Below are 24,911 nucleotides of genomic sequence, written 5' to 3' on the forward strand. Positions count from 1 at the left end.
TTACTTCCACTCCTCCCTAAATTACACATCTCTGGCAGAGCCACCGGTAATGTACCACATCAACTATTCGCAAGGAATAGACCCATGTTAGACCAGTAATTCCCAAGAAGAGAGACAGAAGGGCAACTGATGATTTAAAAAAAACCAACAAAAATAACACTGAAGGAACAGAATCTGCCTCACCAACTTAAGTAAATAAATAGGAGGAGTCATGAGTTGCAAAAGCTTGAACATTGGTTTTTGCCCTTTCCAAAGTAACTTCCTTCTCTTCACCACACCTATTTGATCAGTGACGTTTAATTGTCGCAGCACTGTAGTGAAAGCTAGCATACTATAAGGAAATACTAAAGTATTTTCCATTCAGTTGTGGATGTTGCGTATTGCTTTTCACCATTTCCATATGTTAAGGCTGTTTCTCTTCATCTGTTTGACATGCTGGGTGAGATCAGGTAAGAGAACCACTAAAAGTTCCTTTTGACTTTTTTCCAGCAAAGCAAACTAACTTTTCTAACTGCAAAATGACATGAAGATTAAACCTTATGAATCACGATTAATGTAACAAACTCGTAGTCAGGTGAACTTGACTGATTTGAAATTAGAACAAAAGTTTTCAGTGTAAGGTGAATAAAGAAAAAACATGATACCTTATCTCCTTCTGCATTTTGTACACAAACGTAGAGGTATGTGCACTTTGTATTGTGAAATCGTATGAAAACTGTAAAATAGTTTTTACAAAACAGTTTTAAACATAATCTGAGATTATTCAGCATTAATTTATTAGGTATGAATACTTCCAAAGTATATTTCACAAAAGTACGAATAAGTATTTTTGTTATGTACACTATAATTTGCTTATTAAAGCCCTTCCAATGAAAATGTGTGTTTTGTGTAAGGTTCTTTCTGTCCCCACCTCAGAAGCCACTAATTGAAGATAAATATGAAAGAAATCTTACAAATTTAAAGAGAAAAGGGTGAAATTATATATATTTATTGGAATTAATAAAACTGCCCAAATTATATTTATAATTTTCTCATCCAATAAAAGTGCATATTTGAGTATTCTCACAATCGTGTATAAAAAAACAATGTTAATTATACAAACCAACAAATGTTGCCTCAAAATGTGTAAAACAGAATTTGCAAAGCTTCCAGTTTGCTTAGTGATTTACTGCAGAATAGTCTCAAATATTTATAAACATTTCATATTAATTTGAGTTTATCTAATTCCATAATATAAAGTACAGATAAGTGTACAAAGCAGATGCTTTGTCTTTTTTCCTGTAGTTACTTTTCAGTGGACACCTTTTGTATTCATTTCATACCTGAAAACAGCTGAGATGTTTACTTTCCTCTTATGTAGCATACTTTTCAGCTAATAGGTTTCACTTATCTTTGTTATCTCCAAAAGGATAGGCTTTTGTGTTTCCATTGATATGATTCTGATCTCACTTACATTGGTTTTATGCCCATGTAACTCCACTGATTTAAGTAAATTATTCCTGATTTACAGTGACCAAAGGGAGAGGAGAATTGAGCTCCATGAGTAGAAATCAAAATAGTCCCATCAATATCAAGGAACATTTCAACATTTAAGGTATCAGTGTAATTCACTACATGGGAGTGAGAAATACGCAGTAATAATAATCTTATCTAATTGTAAGATAGTGATATACAGTTTGGATTTTCTAGAGGAGGAGAAGCTGTTTCATTGTGCATTGAGGAAAAATGTACAGTTTAGCTATGAATCTGAATATTGAAAATGCAGTTAGATGCCTAAGTAATTTTTTTTCTTACTGGAACTCTCTCCAGCATGTAGTTGTGGGTGTGTGTGTGGCATGTGTGAGAGAGAATTTCTATTTTAGTTTTCTTCTAACATAATATTAAGTCACGATTTGAAAACCAGAAATTTAAATTTGACAGATGATAACATTTCAGGATCTTGCCAATGTAAAATATTTAAATAGGACCTTTTGATGCTGTTAGTATGAAGATCAAAATAATTGCATCTGAACTGTTCTTAGATTTCAGAATTCCTCACTTTAGTAAACTTCACTATATACCAATATAGTAAAGATTATATGCAGACTTGTCTGCTTTTATCAATAATCTGATTTAGTGAGTCATATTAGTCCAGAAGGTTGTAACCTGTAATAACTGTGCAAACGACTTCAAAATAAAATAAAACATTTACCATCTTTATTCAAAGCAGATGGGTATTTAATTTAAAAGATCAGGAATGCTATTTTCCAAAAATGTAATAATTATAGTTACAATCATTTCTAATTAAAAAAGAATGAGTAGAGAGAAGTTTTGTGCTTTTCCAGGTCATAGAGGGCAGGAAAATGCAGGACTTTTTGTAACATTGCTCTATCACCTGATTTTGATTTTCATTAACCCTGCATATGTCCACTATTCTTTGCAATGTCAAGTTCATTTCTTGCAATAACTTTGCTTTGGCCTGGTTATCAATGATTCCACAAATAATTTGGCATCTAATTATTCCATCTATTCATTGTTCAAATTCACATGATTTAATTTGGTTATGTAGATTTGAAATATAGTGTTCAGTGATCTCACTTGTCAGCAGGTTTCTTGATTAAAACAACATAAAGTACCTTTCCCAAGTGACATTCTTATGTGGATCACAGTATTCTTGATTTTTATTTTAAAAACAAATCTTTGTCATCTAGTTTGTAATCCCCTTCATGCTTCTACTTCAGTGCATGGTGGATGTCCAATGTGACCTGCCATGTGTAGCAGTGTGGAGAATTTAACTATGTCCACTTTCTCAACAATGCCACTTGGTTCCAGATAAATGTGAAAGTGCTGCAACCACTTCCTCCAAGCTTTTCTCAATTCCCGTTAATATTTTGTCTATTTATAAAATCCTTTGTAAACTGAAAACCTTAGTTTAAATAACAAGCTTACATGAAAAACTACCATTTAGGAACAGACTAGTACTATTCCTCTTCCTACTTCAACTTTCCAAAAGAAATTGACAATGTGTATTTTTCACTTTTTTATATCAAGTAGAATATGACAGGAGACTCTGAGGAAGGTTTGTTAAAATATCAGGGGCCTCACCTTTAGCTAGGGTAAATCAGCTTTGAAGTCAATGGAGCTGTATTGATTTACACTAGCTGGGGATCTGGCCCTAGGTTTTTCCCCCAGACTTGGAATGAGCATAGGTTTTGGAACAATTTAGTAAACCCAACAAAACTGAGGACAAAGTGGAGGTGCTATAAAAGCACCAGCTAGTTTGTGTTTGTTGGGGAGCAAATAAGTTATTCAGAATGATAGAATACATGGAAGTACTTCATCCTTTGTGGATAATTAAAGAAAGAAAGGGGGTAAAAGAATAGCCTTTTTCATAGTCTAACTGATCAAACAATTGTCTTACATTTTTATATTTTTCAGATACAGAAAAAAAATGTCAGGAGTTCACAGATCTTGGTTTACACAATGCTTTCGCTGGGACAGATCTAAAAGTGAAACTGCTGTTGTATACAAGGGAAAACCAAAACTGTTCCGAGAGTTTTAGTGAATATAATACAACAGCAACTACAAATCTGGATGTGAACAAGAAAACTGTCTTTATTATCCACGGCTTCAGACTAACAGGCTCTACACCAGTATGGCTGAAGGACATAAAAGAACTTCTGCTGTCTATAGAGGACATTAACCTCATTATAGTAGATTGGAACAGGGGTGCTACAACTTTAATTTACCCTAATGCTGTCCACAACACTAGAAAAGTTGCAGAAATCTTGAAGAAATATATTGATCAGATGTTGGTAAGGTAGACATTTACCCTGGAGGTAAATGATTTAAAATAGCATAGTTTTGGATGGTTTAAAAAAAATGTTCAAAATATAGTGGTCTCAAAAAGAATACAATAAATACCTCATTCTGAAATATCTTTACCAAAATGCTTACATTAGTGACTGCATGCAGTTACTACTGCATCTCTCACATATCTTTGTTCCCATATCTGCTTCCACTGAAGTCAAAAGCAGTTTGGGCACTGTACTTCAAAGGGACCCAGATTGTGTTTGAATCACTTTGCCAATGAGGAGTTTTAGCTGCATTAAGGAAACAGCTACTATCTCAGAGGAAAGAGGTCAAGTGAAGAATAAACAAAAACTGTACACCATTAAATTATTAAAAATTGTTGCATCAGGTACTCCTTTAAGTATTAAATCAGGTGCAAAGAAAGCCCACTTATGAACATTACTTATATGGAATATTTATCAGAAATCATTGATATAAGACTGTTAAAAACATTCTTTATTGTACAAAACATTTTATATACCTCCCACTGCTAACAGGAGCATTTAAAAGAATTGTTGATGAATAAGGGTCTGAGACAAAGCCCACAAAGTCAGTGGAAAAACACACATCCATGGACTTCACTAGGTTTTGAATCAGATCCTTAATGAAATGGACAAAAACAACTTAATAAATGAAACTTTAAATTATCAGTTTTATTGTTTGAAATTCTTCCCTCCCCACCACTTCTCATCCTGAGCATTCTCAAAAAGTTTGAAGGTTCTGTAACAAGAAAATATCTGTACAAATTTTAACAGAGAAAGAAAGTGGGTTGTGGGAGAAGTAGTAAGAAGAGAGGATATGGCATGCCATGGCCTCTGGGATTAGCTATGCTGATTCAGTTGTGGAAATACAGTAGAAAACTGAAATAGGACTAAAATGGAGTGTAGGCACAGTCCCATAATGGGCTAAACAGGCGTACATATTGCATAATTCCAGGTCCCTGATGCAGGCTACTGCTTGCCACTTACAGTGAACAAGTAGACTACCTAGTGGAACAGTGGCTGCACCACATGCACTGAGCAGATCATGCTCTGCCCCTATGACGTCCCTACCTGCTCAAGTTGGGTTACAGTAAAATGTTCACAAGGGGGGTGAAAAGTAAGTGTGTCAAGGCCCAAGATTGCAAACACCATATTGACAAAATGATTGTCATGCAGCCGTTTAGTTGTTAATTCACCTCCAGACCAGGAATAATATAATCATACCGCTAAGAGTGACTGAGAGAAATTCACAATCCCATGGTTTAGCAGGTTCTAGATCTGCAGGTATTGCCTCTGAGTCCTGCAGTAGCTTTAACAAAAATTACTTAATGCACATGGTAAGCATTGCCTCCTCTGAGGTGTCCCTGCAGATGTACACTTGGTAGCTTTGCTGAACTGGCCGTGTGATACTAGTTACTAGTATTTTTTAACTGCCTTGGAGATGGGCTCCTGGTTGCTTTTAGCTGATGGTTTTAGGAGTTCACCTTTTTAGAGTCTGTTAACAAACACTCTGTCTCTTTAAAAAAAAAAAAAAAAAATCAGTGAGATAGCTTGGAAGAAAGGTTATCCTCTTCCTTCATACATTATCATAACTACTGTACAGTATAACTAGTGCAGAACATTTAATAAAAAAGACACATAAAATTCATCACTTTTAAAAGTCAGAAATAAAACCTAAAGTGTTAAGAAAAAGTAAAGAGTAAAACTTAGTTTACTGAAGTCTATTCAACTAACCATATTGTAAACCTTATGGTTAACATTTCTGTAACCCATAATCATGCCTTTTTTACTGACAGGCAGATGGAGCTTCTCTTGACTCTATTTATATGATTGGAGTTAGCCTCGGGGCTCATATAGCTGGATTTGTTGGACAGATGTATAATGGCAAACTTGGCAGAATTACAGGTAAGACTTTTAATCCTGCCATCCCCATTCCAGTGCATCTTCCATCATTGTTTAAGTTAGCAACTTACCACATGGGTGCCAGAGTTGAAAAATCAACAGATGTGACACAATTAAATTATTTATTAAAACAGTAATCAAATGCATCCTTGATGTAAATTCAGAGATAAATTTGACCCAATATATTAGTAGCATAAACAGCATTTAGAAATATATTGCATTTTAATTTTTTTAAATCCACTACAAAAATTCTGGCTAGGATTTAAATCACTTTGGAAAAAAAATTGTGGCCAAAATGTTCAAACCTACTTACCTAAAGTTAGAATCCTAAATAGGAGTTGCAGATGCCTAGCATTCTTGCAGATCAGGCTACATGCTTTAGAAGATCTTAAATATGTATTTACAAACCTAATTTTAGATATTAAGGCCAGATCAAGCATTTCATGCATCCTCAGAAGTCCTATTGACTTTAGTGGGAAGGTTGGATGCGTGTTAATATCAGTGTAATTTGGGCACATAAAAATACAGGACAGAGACCTTATTTTTGAGGGATTTGTGGCAGAGATGAACAAAGCTAAGCCATTTACTTCGCTAAGCTTCAGAAAAGCAGTTTCTATCATTTTGAATCTTGTGTTCACACCTGTCATCCTCGGAGTTTCAGATTCACAAATATCAAGTTTCAAATAAAAACTCAGTCAAAACCAGTTTCACTTCGTTTTGCACTAAAACTGTGTTTAACCACAAACTTCAGATAATTTCAACAAAAACCTATAAATAGGCCACGGCTCATTTGGAACCAGGGCCACTGCAAATGTCATACCATATTCTTTTGGTGTCACAGTCTGGCAGTTTTTGCCTGAAATACCCCACTCACTTAATAGACATTGTTTCTGCTGGGAAAGAAGAAAGTGGTTCTGCTGACTCAAAACCATGGTGTAGGTGGCTTGCTACTCCCCTGGATCAAAGGTAGGTGGGAGTGCCTCTTTGGGTGGAGAGGCTCTTGGATGTGAGCTCACCAGTCGTGTTGTAGGAACCATAGAAACAACTAAGTCTGGAGCGAAGGCTTGAGCTATATTGTTTTATCTTAATGTTAATTAATTTTTAGTATAGACAAATCCAGAAACGGGGGGTGAGTCTTTGCGCATGAACTGTGTGTTAGAGTAGATTGTAAAGGCATCTGTTCAAACGTGGGTCTTGCAGACATAAAAAAATGCCCATATGATTCTTTCCTTTCAGGACTTGACCCAGCTGGCCCCTCATTCAGTGGGAAACCACCAGATGAGAGATTGGATCATACAGATGCACAGTTTGTTGATGTCATTCATACTGATGTGGATGGTAATGACATAGCTTGTACTTTCCTGTTTGTGTTCAGGAGTAAATAGACAACTGGAATGCAGGAGTAGGAAAGTCAGTTAGGAGCATCTAAATAATGTTGCTGTGGTTCATACTGAAAAACGAGCATTTCTGAGTTGTTGCTCTCTAAGTGTCTGATCCCATTGTAGTCAATGGGAGTCTTTCCATTGACTTCAGTGGCATTAAATAAGTCCCTATGTGCCTGTTCAAATAGAAAATGGAATTGGATCTTTTATTAATGATGTTTAGAAATGAAGGGCCCAATCCTTCTGTTCTTATATGAAAGGTCCGGTTGTCATCAGTGGGACTATTTTGAGTGACCTAAGGGTTTCAGCTCTGGACTCAAAACTAATTAGAATCAGGACTTCTTTAATTTCAAAAATCAACAAATATGTAGGCCGCTGCAGATAAATCACTCCCACACAACTCTCCCACACAACTTTTGTTCATGGGACACAGAGAAGTAGACTATTTTCTAGTAAATTATGTCTATATTGTTATAGTAAATGCACTTGGAAAGAAGAATGTTTTATGGGTTAGTTCAAACTGTGTTCTCTGTATGATAGTTACACATTAATATAATGTGTACAATACTCAAATCATGCATATACGCACATTGAAAACTGTGAGCACTTTAATACCATTGGGCCAAATTCTTCCATCAGCTTGGCAGTTGGAGGATGGACTTTAACTGAGAATGGTTTTAGAACCATTACTGAGAATCCAGAACAGAGCCACATTAGTGTAATGCTGAAATCAAGAATTTCACCATACAGAAGTCAAGAAAGTCAGGCAGAATTCCCACAGCACCATAATTATGCCAAAAAATAATTAGTTCCCATGATTTTTAAGAGCATAAAAAAATCTCTCATCTCTGTCCCTTTGTTCATATGTATCACAATAGGGTCTCTCAATAATAATATTAATAGTTAACATTAATGTACTGACTTTCATATTAAGGCATATAAAACATTAATCTTTAAAGCATCTTGACTAGGTAAATTAAGATCATATGCAGTAAGATGAATATATACATTAAGGTATTTGGACCTGAACCAAAGCCCACTAAAGTCAGTGGGAGTCTGGGAGGGCTTGCAAGCTGGAAAGCAATTCTTTTCCATTCTGCCACATTGTATTATAGTCTATTAGTTTGTCTCAGGGCTGTGAGCATAGAATGAAAAACCCCAATGAATCAAACATGGGGACAGAATTTTGGTTGCTGAGGAGAACCAGAACTCTGAATTTCCAGACCTTTGTGCAATTAGAATCCCAGCCGCAACACTACATAAACATAGGGCTTTACCTTCTTTTGTTCCGTGCATGGCATTCTCATTAGTGTCAATGGGAGCCCTGTGCAAATATCTGGTTAGAGTATAGCCCACTGTTTTTTTTGTATATAATTACTTTTGTTTTTAAGGAAAATAATTTTTAAAAGAAAAAGTATGAATTACAGCAAGGCAGGGTTCAGTGCAACAAGAAAAAAAGGAACATGTTCCTTTTTTCATCTCAGTAGGAGAGAACAAGAGGAAAATAAGCTCCAGAAACTTTTCTTTACCTTTGAGCCTTAAACACTATTGTGTAATTTATAAATTCTTCATTTGAAAATTTTCTTGATGTACTTTATTACCTCAGATGTTTTTACTTTAGTTCTAGGCTACAGAAAACCTTTAGGAAATATCGATTTCTATCCAAATGGAGGAGCAGATCAGCCTGGCTGCCCACAAACAGTGTTTAGTGGTAAATAAAGATATCTTCATTTTAATTCAGAAAAGAGCATGACAAAAGATATCTACAGTTAATCAACTAAGGTTAGGCAAGGCAAAACTGAACTCAGTGGGGTTTGCATATATAGAACGGGTGGAATGGCTGAGCCCAATGTATTCTTTTTCTTTCCCACTCTTCTACTGGATGAATGAGAATTAGTCCATGCACATGGCTGCCCAGATTTTGACCAAAAAAAGCCTCTCTGTGAGCAGGCAGAAGAGGTATTTAAGACCAAAATTCCTGCTCTTTCTTATTACTTATAGTATATACAGTGTGTGTAAGATGTTTGCTATCTTTGTATATGTGTATATAGTCAGGCTGAGGAGGAGTGGGAGGCTGGGGGTCCAGCAGTTGTACAACACCCTTCTCCCAGAGAGTTTACATAGAAAAGATGATATAGTATTACGGCTTGTGGCTCTGTTGCCTTTCCACAGACCCCTTCTGCAGTGGGGACCCTACTGTAAGAGGTGTATCCCTCGGGTAGCTGTGTCCAGGGAGAGTTCCTGGTAGCATGGCTACAGCAGAGCCTCACTGCCAAGGGGATGTGGGACCATAAGGGACCAGAACTGCTGTGGAAGGCCCTGTGTGGATGGCTCTGGATGCTTGAGAATCCCTTAGGATCCCAGGCATGTACAGTGTTATGGAAAGGTCCTACAGCCTGTTTTTTGGGGAGAGAGGAACTTGCTCCCCAGAAGAACAGCATGGGGGAAATCTCTATGAGGGGGTGTTCACAGAAGGTCTTTCTCCCTGAGCTTTGTCCCATGGCCCATTTTAATTTGGGCCCATGTTTAATTCCAATAATGCTGTGATTTTTGCAAGAGGGCTTACTACAATACCTTTTCTATGTACACCATATCTTTGTTCAGCAGCTGTATACTCTAGCTCTTCCTTAATTCCTCATCTTTTATTTTTGGATAGGTGTAAATCCATTCCTCACTTTCAAAAGCTGGTAGCCAAATAAATCACAAGCCATTCTTCTCCTTCCCTTTGATTAAAAAAAAAAAAAAAAAAAAAGGCAAAAGCCTGAGGAAATAATGTAATCATTACCAGGAATTGAAATGGGATTATTTTATTGTGTGGCTAATATTGTTTCTCTTTAGACATAGATAATTTAATGCCTATTCCTTGCATATTTAATTTTTATTTTTTATTTTAAGGATCTCAGTATTTTAAATGTGACCATCAGAGATCTGTTTTCTTGTTCCTATCATCCTTGAGACAAAGTTGCAACATAACTACATATCCTTGTGATTCGTACTTGGATTATAGGAAAGGAAAATGTGCCAACTGTGAAGCTTTTCAACCAATGCCCTGCCCAGTACTGGGTAAGAGTTATGTGGTGTCTGTTCTGTAAGTTGGAAGGACAAACAATGTATTGGTGATTTTTTTTCATAGCAGAGTCTCTTCATTAAATATAGCTGTTTCTCAGGGAGCTTGGACTTTGTCTCCACATTGCAGCCTGCTGTAAATATTACAGGAGACATTGACAAGATCTGTGGAAGGTGGTTGCTTGCAGACCTACCTAGCATCTAAAAACAATCTAAAGTTCTAATGTTATGACTGCTTTTTTAAAGGCCTCTAGATTGGTTGCAGGGGTTAAATCCATATAAATATTTTTTCATTGGGCTTTCTAGTCCGAAACAGAGGCAGGCAACAAAAATAATTAGAAACGATCAGATTGGGGAGAGATTGAAAAGACTGGGACAGTTTCATTTAGAGAGGAGATGAATAAGAGAGGACATGATAGAAATATGCAAAATAATGAATGGTAAAGAAGTTAAATGAGGCACACCCACATACCCTTTTTCATAGCACAAGAATAAAGGGACAATCAATGAGACTGAATGGCAACAAATTAAAAAATGGGTAAAATGGAAATACTTTTTACGTTGAGTATTAGAGTTTAGTAGGATTCAGAGAAGATTAAACATTTATAAGGTAAAACATCCACAGATACATTACAGAGGATTAAAAAACAACAACATTCTTAAAAAGCATAATTTTTAAAAAGCACCCTCATAATTCAGTGATAAACCAACCAGTAAATTATGGGAAGAGTAGGAAGAAACTTTACCTCTGGAACTTTTGCATAATTCTTCAGTATGAGGTTTGTTGCATCTTCCTCTGAAGCAGTTGGTAATGGCCACTTTTGGAATAAGATACCAGACAGGATGGTCCCCTGCTCTAATCCAGAATGGTAATTCTTATGATTTTAGTATAACAGGAGAAGTATGTTAAATGGCCTACTAAAGACTGAAAGGATATATATATATATATTACCTGTTGGACTGGCTGGATAATTTTTATGTTTTCCAAATCAGTTTTTTTCCCCAATTGAAGCACTGAAAAATTAAGATAAAATTTATCACTTTCAGGAATTTACTCTTTTGTATTTGTTATTTTGCTTAGTAATCTCATGTTGAATTTATAAAATTTGGATTTCAGGTTATTATGCTGATAAGTGGAAAAACTATTTAATCCAAAAAGACCCTCCAGTGACAAAAGCTTATTTTGATACCTCAGGCCAAGAACCATTCTGCAGTAAGTGACTGACCATTTATTACTTTTTACACTTATGAAACTTTTCACTGAATGTTATTATTGTTTTTTATTAACTGATTGAGAAAAGATTACATGTTCTTGATTAAATTTTGAACATTGTTGCTATATGAATTATAAAAAATAATAAAAAGAATCTAAACAATCAGTTAAGTGTTAGTGTATCGAATAAAACAATGAGAGTTCTTAAAGACTAACGAATTTATTTGGGCATAAGCTTTCATGGGCAGAAACCTACTTCATCAGATGAATGAAGGTGTATAGAATAGGGAAGTGTATAGAATGGGGAAAGGAGAGGGATGATCTGGGCAGACTAGTAAGTGATGAGTGAGCTGAACAGGAAAGAGAAAGAAATGAGGCTGCATTGGATCATGGGGAAAGATGGACTGTCAGGAGAGAAAAGGGAGTCAGAGAGTTAGGCTATTTAGTTACAAGGGAGAGGGTGGGTGAGAGAACTTGCTTAGATGGGAGGGAACATGATTGTACTGTACAAATAATAAGCAAAATACATGTAGTGAAACAAGAAGCCCTGACACAACTGATCACAGAAAAGTACTAATAAGCAAGAATCAATAGAGAAATTAGACCAATAAACAAGTCAGGAGAGCAGGACAATTATGGAATGAAGTTTATGTTAATCCCTAGGAATTTGAAAAGGAAACAGAAATAAACAAAAGACTAATCAAATGAAAAACCTGAGAGACACACAGCGGAAACAAACAAAACATTTATATAAAGTGAAACTTGTTTTTTGAGCAGACTATTAAAAAACAAAATAAAAAACAGTTTTAATTGAATTTAGTGCTTAAAAAAAGTATGTGAAAGTCCAAAACAGTTTCTCTTCCTCTCATTATCCACACAACTGGTATTGAATTGTCAAGCAGCAATGCAGTGTAATTTCCTCCAACATTCTGGCAATGTACCTCAACTATTTTCGGGAAGTGTTACTTCCAGAGGTGTCATGGTTGTTTTGCAGCATTCTCATTCACTCTCTCTGGAGGCTGCCAACAAAGGTGGCAGTTAGAATTTGACCCCTCATTCCTTTGTCACGCAGAGCTCCCACTGAAGTCAGTGGAGATTTGGCTGAGTAATGGAATCCAGGATCAAACCCCTAACACCAACTGTGATGGGTGTTTTATGATGTGGATCTGTAATGGGGTATACTGGCCCTTTAGGCCTTGTTTCAGGGACATTGGAACTAGAAAAGGTGCAGGTAATTGTCAAAGACAGAAAAGAGGAAGGGATTCCAGGAAGATAGTAGTTGGATAGGGAAAACCCAGGACACTAAGGGCCTGGGATCAGGAACCCTGTCATATAGGGTGAGGCAGGGTGCCCCTCTCTCCCAACAGATCCAGAGAAGCTCTCAGTATAGATGCTGCTGTCTCCCTCAGACACTTGCAGGAGAGAAGGCAGACAAAGCTAGAAGGCTGAGCTCCCAGTAGGAAAGGCTTGGAGTGGCAGATTTGTGGAAAGTGAGGAAACTAGAAAAAGTTCCAAGTATGGTAGAAAAGTCAGAGCAGAGTATGAACTTTTGGGTAGTGATGAAGGATTTTATTTTTGTGGTTTTTGAGGACTGTTTCTGCTAGTAAACAAGCCCCAGAAAGAGGGTGGTATTAGCCACAAAAAAGACCTGGGTATAGTTCATTAGGGTCCCAGAAGAGAGAAAACAGAGATAGAGTGTAGGAAAGCCAACTCTGGCCATGAGGAGGTGCTCAGGAGGTAACCAACCCAGTGACAGGCCCCTTTTTTTCTAAGAATTGGCGGAAGACACCAGTTCTATTCACATAACTCCAAACATCCACCATATGGAAACTACTTTTAGTCAATATCCTCTTAGCTCTGATTTGAACCAGTGACCTAGAGAGAGAGATAATGAGTCATCATCCTTATCCGAAGAGTATTTTTAATAGAGAGGGAACAGGAATTATATTTATGCCATTAAGTTTAATCTTTGAATCTTATTATTTTCTGTTTCTATTTTGCAGTGTATAACTACTTTGTGGATATTATTATTTGGAACAAAAGCATTAGGAGAGGTTTCATTAGAATTAAAATAACAGATAATGCTGGAAACACAGCCGAATCAAAAATTAATAGGTAAGTCATGTTTTACTCAAGAGTAAACAGTATTTTTTATTTATCTAAAGCAACCTTAGCTTTCATCAGAATCTACTGGGATAGATTAAAAACCCATTAAATGTTCTGTTAATGTAAGTGCTGAGTTGGATAAATATAGGACAGCCTTACATAATGGAGGATGATTTGGGGTTTGTTCTGCTTTCGAGTAAAAATGAAAAGTCACACTATATCTAGAAACTTATCATGGGCCCACTCACTGACAGTAGCATTCATTTTTATTTTAGCTCTATCATATAAAGTCAAAGCAGTCCCCGAATGGTAAATTAACACATTGAGGCAGTGAGCTGCTTACCAATGATATTAAAAAGTTAATGATCAGACTGTTTGTATCAGTCAGTTCAACAGCAAACTGTTTATTATTAAAAGTAAAACATGTTCTTAAAGAGTATTTATCATCATACATGCAACAACAGTGCTGAATCAATGCATGAGCAACTCAGAATTCTTCTTCGAGTCGTGTTGGCGCATCCTTGTGTCCCTCGATTAGAGATTTTACAGCAGTACTTGTCCAGGTTGTGCATGTGCAGCTCCTGTCTTGCAGTGATTCCTTCTCCTTACCAGACAAAGCAATAATGCCCCCTCCATCGACCAACGCAGATGACTTCAAACAATTTCATAAGCTGTTTAAAAGGGTGGCAGAGCATCTTGAAATCCTTCTTGAAGAAGTCAGAGTCACACCACAAACTACTGCAGATTCTCCACACCACCACCTCATCAAAATAGCACTGCCCATTAATGATGCATTAATGGAACCTGCCAACAACATTTGGCAAAAGCTGGCTGCTATCCCACCTACCTGTCAGAGGGCAGATAAAAAATATTATGTCCCAGCCAAGGAGATGGAATTTTTATTCTCATGCCCTCCCCCCAGCTCTTTGGTCATTTATGCTGCAAACCAGAGAGGCAAACAAACCATGTACAAGTCAACACCTCATGACAAAGATTGGAAGAGGCTAGATCTACTAGAAAGAAAAGTATATTAATCCGCAACGCTGCAGCTAAGAGTAGCCAATTATGCAGCTCTGCTATTGAATTATGACTATAATAACTACATGAAAATGATGGAATTTATTAAAGACATACCAGACAACAAAAAAGAACAACTCAGATCATGCATAAATGAGGGACAGCTTATTGCAAGAAGAGCCCTGAAAGCTTCCCTCCATGTGGCTGACACTGCTGCCAGTACAACAGTGATGGCGGTTGTTATGCGTAGCGTGTCTTGGCTTGACCCTGCGGGCCTCCCCAAAGAATTGCAGGCAAAGGTAGAATATCTTCCCTTCGATAAATCCAAACTCTTTGCAGAGAAAATGGATGAGGTACTTCATACAGTGAAGGACTCATGAGCGACCTTACTTACACTGGGCATTTATACACCTGCAACAAGAAGAAAATAATTCAGGTATCAGCCATATCAACGTAGGTACCAATAGTACGAACACCAGAGGCACCATGATCCACAAAGGAAGTAATGGACAGCCACAATGTTGAGAACCTCACCAAACTTCGTCGACCTCTTATCCAACATCTAACAAACAACAATTTTGAAGTCTTGGTTGAAGGTCTGAACGACCTCCCTCACCGTCCATCACTGGCAATAACATCCACCAAATTCAATTTTTGCCTACGATCTTACCATCGCAAATGGACAGAAATTACATCAGACAAGTGGGTATTAGAGATCATCCATTTGGGATATATCATCCCTTTTATATCCATTCCTCCTACCCAATCCCTCCCCACATCCCTCTTCAGGGACCCATTGCACATGCAAGTTTTACAGCAAGAAGTGAACCATTGCCTTCTTATAGGAGCACTAGAGCATGTTCCACAACAACACATAGGGAAGGGTTTCTACTCCCACTACTTTTTGATTCAAAAGAAAAATGGAGGATGAAGACCCATATTGGATCTTCGAAGACTAAACAAGTTCGTAAGGCAACAAAAATTCAAGATGGTCACATTGTCCACCATAATACCAGCATTGGAACGGGGGACTGGTTCTCAGCCCTCGACCTTCAAGATGCTTATTTCCATGTCACTATCCATCCAGCGCACAGATGCTTTCTCAGATCAAACTAGCACATAACCATTACCAATACAAGGTATTACTATTCGGCCTCTCTGCAGCACCAAGAGCTTTTTCAAAGGTGCTAGCCTTAATAGCAGCACATCTGTGCAGGGAAGGGATCACAATATTCCTTTACCTAAATGACTTCCTACTAAGGGCACACAACCAAGAGATAGCCATCCAAGACACAGAGCTAACAATATTGCTCTTTCGAAGCCTAGGTCTCATGATAAACTTCAAAAAGTCCATTTTGAATCCAACACAACAATTGGAATCCATGGGAGCAGACCTGAACTCAATAACAGCCAGGGTATCATTACCATCAACCAGGTTCCAGACTATAGTAGACCTCACTCTCTCAATAAGAGACACCCCAACACTATCCGCTCGCACAGCCCTTCAAATACTAGGACACATGGGAGCCACGACCTTTGTGGTCAAACACACACTGCCTCACACGAGATGTCTACAGGGCTGGCTATCAACTGCCTATAAACCATAAAAACATGCTTTGAACAGAATACTAATCATGCCAAACAAGGTCAGAGAATCACTACTATGGTGGACTCAAGCCACCAACATATTGACCGGAATCCCATTTACACAACAACCACCCTCGGTTATGATTACTACAGATGCATCCCTAATACATTGGGGAGCACATTTACGGAACCGTCCGAAACCAGGCCAATGGTCCAAACCCGAAAAGGTTTGCACATAAACCTCTTAGAGCTTTGCGCAGTTTGGAATGCATGCCACCATTTTCTCCCCCTCATAAAGAACAAAAGGATAAAGATAATGACGGACAATATCACATGCATGTTTTATATAAACTGACAGGGAGGAGCAAGATCCCACTCCCTATGTGCCAAACTGATAAAACTCTGGAATTGATGCATCAAACACAACATCAACATATCAGCAATGTACTTAGCAGGATGCCAAAACCACAAGTGGGAGCTGAATAATATGATTCTGAAAAACAATTTCCGACGATGGAGTCAACCGACAATTGACCTCTTCGCAACTATGAAAAATCACAAATGTCCCCTATTCTGCTCAAGGGTAGGAATAGGAAGAGGATCAATGGGGGATGCATTTCTTACCAATTGGAGCGAACACCTTCTGTATGCATTCCCACCCATTCACCTGATACCCAGAGTCATCCACAAGATATGCAGGGACAGGGCAACAGTGATAATGATAGCGCCCACATGACACAGACAAATCTGGTACTCCTATCTATTTCAAATGTCGATGTTTACACTGATGATTCTCCCCCTTCACAAAGATCTTCTATCTCAGGACAACAGCAGGACTTTCCACCCAGACATACAGAAGCTTCACCTGACAGCGTGGTTCCTAAATGGTTCGACATAGAAGAACTCGGATGCTCGGAGCAGGTTAAACACATCTTATTAAATAGCAGAAAACCAACTACAAGGAAAATTTATCTTAAAAAATGGTGTAGATTCACGGCCCAGTGCAAAAATAGACACATCATCACTACAGCTACACCCATTCCATCCATCCTGGAATACATCCTAGAATTAAGAAAATTGGGACTCTCCATTAGCTCACTCAAAGTTCATCTACCATCCATTATGATCTTTCACGACAAAATCAGTGATAAAAATGTTCACTCACCCAACAGTGAAACGATTTATGTCAGGAATACAAAAGATATATCCCAGTATATGTACCCCCACAACACTGTGGGACTTAAACTTAGTACCAAGGACCATTACCAAAACACCATTTGAACATTTAGTGACGTTCACTTCCACATATGCCAATGAAAGTATCCTTCCTAATAGCCATTACATCAGCTCGACCTGTAGGAGAGATTGGAGCACTCATGGTCCATCTACCCTACACGATCTTCCACAAGGACAAGGTCATGCTCAGACCTCATCCAAGGTTCCTCCCAAAAATGGTATCAGACTTTCATATAAACTAGCCGATTCACTTACCTTCCTTCTATCCTAAACCTCATCACAATGTGCATGAAGCCGTATTACCCTCAACATAAGTCAGACAATAGCCTTCTACCTAGACAGAACAAAACCCTCTAGAAAATCAGAGAAGCTCTTTGTTTCAGTGGTGGAATGCACAAAAGGCAATCAGTATCTATTCAGATATTATCAAAGTGGATAGCAGGGTGCATTCATTCATGCTTTCAACTAAACAACTTGCAAGCTCCCTCGGGGATTAAAACACATTCAATTAGACCAATGTCCATTTCTATAGGTTTCCTCAACAACGTCCCTATCACAAATATATGTAAGGCAGCTACATGGATTTCTGCACATATGTTCACAAGCCATTATGCCATCGATTGTGCCCCCAGAGGAGATGCCGCCATAGGACTGTCAGTACTTTCAACTGTCCAACCAAAAGACTCCAAAGTCCCTTCCATCGAACAAGGGGCACTGCTCTAGAATCACCTAAAGTGGAGCACCCACAGGGACACCACTGGAAGAAGAAGAGAAGGTTAGTCAGTGCAGTAACTGAGGTTCTTCGATATGTGTGTCCCTGTTGGTGCTCCACTGCCCTCCCCTCTTTCCCTCTACTTCGGAGTTCATTCACTATACTCCATGGTGGAGAAGGCACAGAGGGGGCCGGGTCGCACTTGCACCAACGGCGCTGTGAGACCGGAGCTGCACCTGTGCGACCTGAACGAGTACTGCTATAAAATCTCCTATCGAGGAACGTGCTGACACCTGACCTGGAGCACCCCCAGGGACGCACATCTCAAAGAACCTCAGTTACTGTAACCTTCTTTTGGCTTGGCTTTCATAGATTTGATAGAATCTAAAGACATTTTCATATATATTTTTATCATTAGAGTGGATGAGTATAATGTGTGTATAGCTTTTTACTCCTCTTACCTACAAAGGTATAAATTGGGTTCATTGAAGTCAGTGGAGTGACACTCATATAAAACTAGTGTGAGCTCAGAATTATGCCCTTATATAGGTCTTATATTTACATATCTTATACCTGACACTTATATAGTGGTTGTCATCAAAGAATTGCAATGAACTTTTATAAACATCATTATTTTAAACTCTCAAAATAGGTAACTAATAATTATTTTCCCCATTTTGAAGGGGAGAAATCCGAAGCACAGAAATTATGAACCTGCTGTTCAGAATCACAATAGAGCACACACAAAAAATGTGTGAACAAATATGTACCTAATTTATGCACTCAATTACCATGATAACATATATAAATTGGGTAATTGTACACATAATGGCCAGTGAGACATGTAATTATCCTTTTTGTGAACGCAATTTTAGTTTGTATGCACCACTTTAGAAGTTGTATGTACAAACTAGGTACACTATGGGATATGTTTCATTGCAAGTGTAATTACACATACCTGATTTTGAAATTTAGTCCCTAAAAGAGTTCCCCAAAGTCTCGCAAAAGTCTTTGGCAGAGGAAGAATAGGATCTAGGGGCCAGATTCTGGGTCTGGCTCTTCTGCACAGTGCATAGAGCATTAAGGGTGTGTGCATGTGAAAAGATGACTTAGAGATCACCTTTGAATTGCATAGATCCTATTGCACATCTATGCAGTGCTGATGCCGCTGGGCTAAGTTAAAGCAGCCTAAGGAATGCTCTAACGTACATCAAATGCAAGCTGTCTCACTGAATTGCTAATTTAGCCAGGGATCATCATGGGACAGTGGCATCCTGACCACATCCCCTTTTCTGGTCCTTAGGCTGTCTATGTCCCACAGGAGAATCCTCCTTACACTTGGGTGGTGCTCTCTGGCCCATTACACCAGGGTAAGGGCCAGTTTACACTTGTACTTTGGTTAGTGCTTAATTTGTAATGAAAGAAGTGCTGGGACTCAACCAATTAGGTGCCAGGACTCAACCAATTGTCATAACTGACACAGCAAGCCCAGAGGTGCTGGGGCTCTGAGCTGGCAAACTTAGTGGTGCCAGGGCTTAGCCCTGGCAAGTCTGGGCACAAATTAAGCACCGAGTGTGCTGTAAAGTGGCTGCATGTACCAAGCAATCTTGCTCCAGATCTCCAGATTCCCAGTTCTGAATTTAACCAAAAGACATTTTACCAAGGGTAATTTTTTAACAACACTAGATCTAATTCAGATAACAATGTATTATACTTTTCTCTTCAGTGAAGCTGCTACATTTCAGCAGTATAGACAAGCCAGTATCCTTGCCGGATTTTACAAAGATTTTGACAAAATCTCGAGAATTTCCTTGACTTTTTCTTCAAGGACTCTAATAGGCCCAAAATATAAGCTCAGGATTCTCCAAATGAAGTTAAGATCTCTTACAGATCCAGGAAGGTAAGTGCATGGTTCGTTTAAAAAAAAAAAAAAGATCCTTGAAAATTAGATTGCCTGAGGTGTTTTTTGTGGATATTTGTTTATAGTTTATATTTTATAGTTTATATAGTTTATTTGTTTATAATCCTAAATACGAGCATATTGTTGTCACAACAAATTATGCCCTGGCCTAAGACATAATTCGTCATGTGAAATAGTTAATTTGTGCATAAATATGAAGTACACAATGTGTTGAACATACATCTATTGTATATGCAAGTGATGCATACATACTGTTTACTTTGGCAGGAAACTGGCATCCCTATGCAAGTAGTCACAATTAGTTCAAAGTGACCACTCCTGTGGGTGAGTCTGACATACATCTCTAAAATTTGCAAGATTCAACCCTTTTCTGTAACAGACATTTTAAAACATTATTTCAGCATTTTTCTGTCCTCAGCAGTGTGCCTGTATATAGGTTTTCTCACAGACACATACTGAACAAACATATTTTCTATTCAGTGTAGCTACATGTGTAGCAAATAGGCTTTGGCCATGTAAAGATTCTACAGTACAAAAGCAAAACAAGTATGCTGTGCTTATTGACACTGATAAGTGTGTATGATTTCAGTTTTAATGCTCATGTGTCATTTCCTAAGCTCCTTCAACTGTTAATGTATTAATCAATGTGTAAAGCTGGCAATATCCCAGTAACCATTCTTAAAATCTCCACATATAGCTGTACAAACACCATAACATTTGAACTTTCCCTTTCCATCTTGTGAGAACAAACCATTCACTAGAATGTTGGCAGGAGGATTTTACTTCACAATTTATCCTGCATTTAGTGTGACATTTTTGCATTTTAATGTATTCTGAACTCAAATGCCAAGTATAGCAAAGGCAGAATTTCAAACAAAATCTAATGAGTTTCCCCTCTAACAGAACGAGTGTTGAGTGGAAAACACATAACATTGGAATTCTGTGTCACTGTCAAAACTAGACTATTATGAATTAATAACAGAAAGAATTTTCCCCAGATCAGATTTGCAGAGGCTCTGGTGCTTTTTTGCCTTCCTCTGCATCTGTTACCCCCGAATTTGACATTCCTGCATGTACCCCAGAAGTTGACAATACTGCAGTCAGCCATTTTGTATGTTCAACCACTGCCAGCTGAAAACCAAATATCACATAGCAAGGAATAATCTTAGGCCTTTGTGAAGCAAGGTCAGACAGCTGCATACTTGCAGTTCACTAATCAAAATGGGAGGTTGGAACGAAAGTTATGGAAGAGAGCGAGTGAATAGCAACCTTGCTTTTAAGTCCCCCTGATGTATTGCTGTTATGACTAGCAATGGTTTGAGAGAATGAGTAATTTATTGAAATTAGGAGAATTGGTGATCCAGTAGAGGTTATTATGCTGAGCCACTAGGAGTCATTATAGGTTATGTGCTTTGTTAGAGTTAGCTATAAAAGATTAGGTAAAAGAAAATACCTCAGAGCAGTCCAAGGGAGCTAATCTTTGGGCAAGAAGGTGACATCTAAACTCCCCATCAGCTGGATGGAAAGAGGGCCACTGGAAGCCCGGCTAGTGATTACTCAAAACCATTTCAGATTGTGGGTAACTATATCTGGGATGTCCTAAACGTATTGCGTATGTGTGTGCTTAAAATCTAATAAATAGTTTTAGATAAGAGCACTCGTTTGTATCAATTATTTATCAGATGGAAGTGCTGTGCTCCCATTGATTTATTCCTGACGCCACCTGGAGTGAAACAGTTAAGTTACCACTGCTTTGGGTTCTGAGTAACCTCAGGTAACACAGCATGGGTCACTTGCAGGTTTAAACTAGAATAAATGATGGATTCTCTGTAACTTAAGTCTTTAAATCATTATTTGAGTACCTCTGTAACTCAGCCAGAGGTTATAGTTCTATTACAGGAGTGGGCAGATGAAGTTCTGTGGCCTGCGATGTGCAGGTCAGACTAGATGATCACAATGGTCCCTTCTCACCTTAAAGTCTGAGTGAGATTTCAAAATAATTTTAATACAGATTTTATGGATGCCTTTATATGCTGTAATTACATAATTGCTCATCATAATTCCATAAATACATCTAATTAGTGTGACTACACATATTCACTGCATGTACTTAGACATAATTACATAAATACACCATAGACAGCTAAAAGAATAGTCATTTTAAAAAAGAAAAGTCTAAAATATTCATACAGCAAAAGATTAGATTAAAAAAGGGACAATGGTTCAAGGGTGAGAGACAATAGCTGCCTGGCTCTCCATGGCACTATGCTAATAGGGGACAATGGGAGTCCAGGGTATATTATAAATGGGACAGTTCTCACCTGTACATCCCCATGATCCATACAGATCATTTGTGGACCCTGGTGTTCCCTGGGACCACACCTAGTTTTCAGGACTCTTCACCTGATCTCTCCCATGAAGAGATCAAACTCCAAAGTGAAGCTTGCAGTGTTGTCTGTGTACTGTTTTCTCTCCCATGAATAAGAAATATATCTTTACCAGGTTAAAATTCCATGGATGGAATGGCAGGTTATGTTGGAAAAGCTGCCTATGTTCAAACATTTCTCTCTCTCTCAATCCAGAGTTTATTCCAGTATTGTACCTACTATATGTTGGTACCTAGTATCTGCAGGTACATTAAATTACAGCACTATATAATTACAAGGTATATACAAAATAAACCTTTATATAGATGTACATAATGACTTACTATTTCAGCTTGGCCTAGAAGCTGTTCCCTGAGTTCTTTGAAGGTCTCTTGTGAGGTGCTCGAGATGAGTAAATGCTCAAGGCTCCAACAGTAATATGTAGGAATTGCTTCTCTCCCATTCCACAGAAAATTAAAGCATTATTTAAAAGACATGCTTTAGCTCAACTAGAAGTTATGGCTTTGATGCAGAAACCACTGACTGAAATTCTATGAGCTGTTTTCTGCAGTAGGTTAGCCTCCTAGTGATTCTTTCTAATTTTATTCAGATCTATGAAATCTATTGATTTGTCTTCCTTAGGGATTATCAGGTTGTCCCAAACTGGCTGTTCTATACAGTGTACAGTAAACCACAGCCCCTTCACACATAGATGGGTGGAGCTATAACTGACTAGGAAACCCCTCTGATAAATAATGAAATAACCAAAGAGATGGTACACCTTTCCTCAATTTTTTTCCTTTCTCCATGTCATCATCCTCTAAAGCCCATCTCATGGTAGGCCTGCTTGATTGTGCCATTTAGGCACAGCTGTGAGTTGGGGGGCAGTGCATAACCACACTCTCTGGAAGAGAGCACCAGTATATAGAGGTTCCAGGCCTGCTGTAATACTCCTTTGTGGGATGTGTCTAACCCCTACACTCTTCCAAGCACCTTTTATCCAGCTCTGTTTTCTTGTACATAAGGAGCAGGCCTATGGCGTGATGGAGGAAGGAGCAATGAGAGTCTGAGGCAGAGACTGCTATCTAGGCTTCAGTAAGATTTGAGCTTGTGACCCCTGGTTTCTGACCCCCAAGCTGTAGAGCCAGGTCCCAGGTTCCCTGAGCACAGGCAGGTAGCTGGTTAAGGCTGAGGCACAATGGGGCACTGTGTGCTCCTGCATGGCTCTTATGTGAGTCTCACAAAGGGGGAGAGTTCTTTCTGCCATCCTTACCCTATTGCACACTCATGCTAGGGCCAAGCAGAATCTGGTGCTACAGTACTGTGATAATTTTGACTTTTTTTAATGTTGATGTGCCAAATTGATCCACCGCCGTCTACATGAAGCCTTCTATATGCAGCTATTGTAATAAGAAAAGGAGGAAATAGGGTGACTTGGTTTTGCATTGCTGCATTCACTTGTAACAGCCACATCTATCCTTTAAGAGAATAGTAAGGAAGGATCACATCATACAAGTCTGCTAACCAGCCCCAGATAGAAAGAGACCTCTGTGGGCAGGGAAACAACAAAGTATTCAATCCTAATGGTTTCCTAGGAATTGACTATTCCTTGCCAGAGCTAATCAGTCCAAGAGGACAGTTTGAATGAAGGCTAAATCAATCCCAGGATGAATGACAACACCTATTTTTATTGGTCAGACTGGCAGGACGTTCTCACTCCTTTCCCACAGCACCACCCATCTGATTACCCAAGAAACAGGGAGTGCACTGAGACAAAAAGACTTATCCCCTTGTCCTGAGCATCTTTTCTTAAAGGTGGTAAATGCCACCAATTTAATCATAGACTATAGTATTTTGAACAGGAATTAAAAATAGGAAATCCTTTTATATTGAAAGCGTATTCTCTCTCCTTGTCTATTATTCAGGCTGCAGATGTGCAGATATGATTTTGTTCTTCCGGAAAACGTTGAAACAACCTTCAAACCTATTCCATGCCAAGAAAGGGACAAGTAAAGAGAAAGCATCCATTAATTTGCCTTCTTTTATGGAAAATAGCACTTTTAATTCTTCCTCGGGACTAAGGCCTGCAATTAGGAGGGAAATAAAACAAAACAGGCTCAGTTTCTGAAGTCTGAATGGTAATCTTCATTGCTTTCTTTGGGTATTGTAGAGTGAAATTCAACAGCCAGTTCAGCTGTCCTTGTGTTTAGTAAACTTTTGAAAAACAAATGTATGATGGCAGAACACATACAAAGATCTATTAGCTATTGTTTGTAAGCAGAAAGAATATTCCAGGAGTCCACTGAACTAAATGTAATTATCTGCTCTGATCATGGCAAATTATTTGTCATGTAATATAGATTCAATTATTTTTTATAATAGCTTTCATATCAAGACATAATCATCTCTCTGTGAATTTAATATACTGTATCCGATGATATACAGACCTCATATACAGCAATTTTGGAGTATTATATTCACTGAATAAATAATTTGAATTTATTTCATTGTTTGACGTGTCTGTTTTTGGAAACCAGAAAAATAGTTAATTGTGCACATATATGTAAATTTGATGTTTAAAGCAATTCTCT

The 24,911-nt window shown here is 38.1% G+C and overlaps 1 protein-coding gene across 1 annotated transcript; it reads left to right on the forward strand.

The window, feature by feature from the left end:
* The first annotated feature begins 238 nt into the window (after nucleotides 1-238).
* LIPI (lipase I) lies at nucleotides 239-24,389 on the forward strand. The gene is made up of 10 exons (XM_067543283.1): nucleotides 239-449; nucleotides 3,418-3,794; nucleotides 5,609-5,717; nucleotides 6,951-7,052; nucleotides 8,718-8,807; nucleotides 9,992-10,159; nucleotides 11,280-11,375; nucleotides 13,379-13,490; nucleotides 19,760-19,933; nucleotides 24,246-24,389. The coding sequence occupies exons 1-10, from the start codon at nucleotides 371-373 to the stop codon at nucleotides 24,331-24,333; spliced, it is 1,395 nt and encodes a 464-aa protein (XP_067399384.1). The 5' UTR covers nucleotides 239-370; the 3' UTR covers nucleotides 24,334-24,389.
* The last annotated feature ends 522 nt before the right edge of the window (nucleotides 24,390-24,911 follow it).

This window comes from Emydura macquarii, unplaced genomic scaffold (genome assembly GCF_026122565.2).
Source record: "Emydura macquarii macquarii isolate MOO-44397 ecotype Brisbane River unplaced genomic scaffold, CSIRO-AGI_Emac_v2 contig_75, whole genome shotgun sequence".
Lineage (NCBI taxonomy): Eukaryota > Metazoa > Chordata > Testudines > Chelidae > Emydura > Emydura macquarii.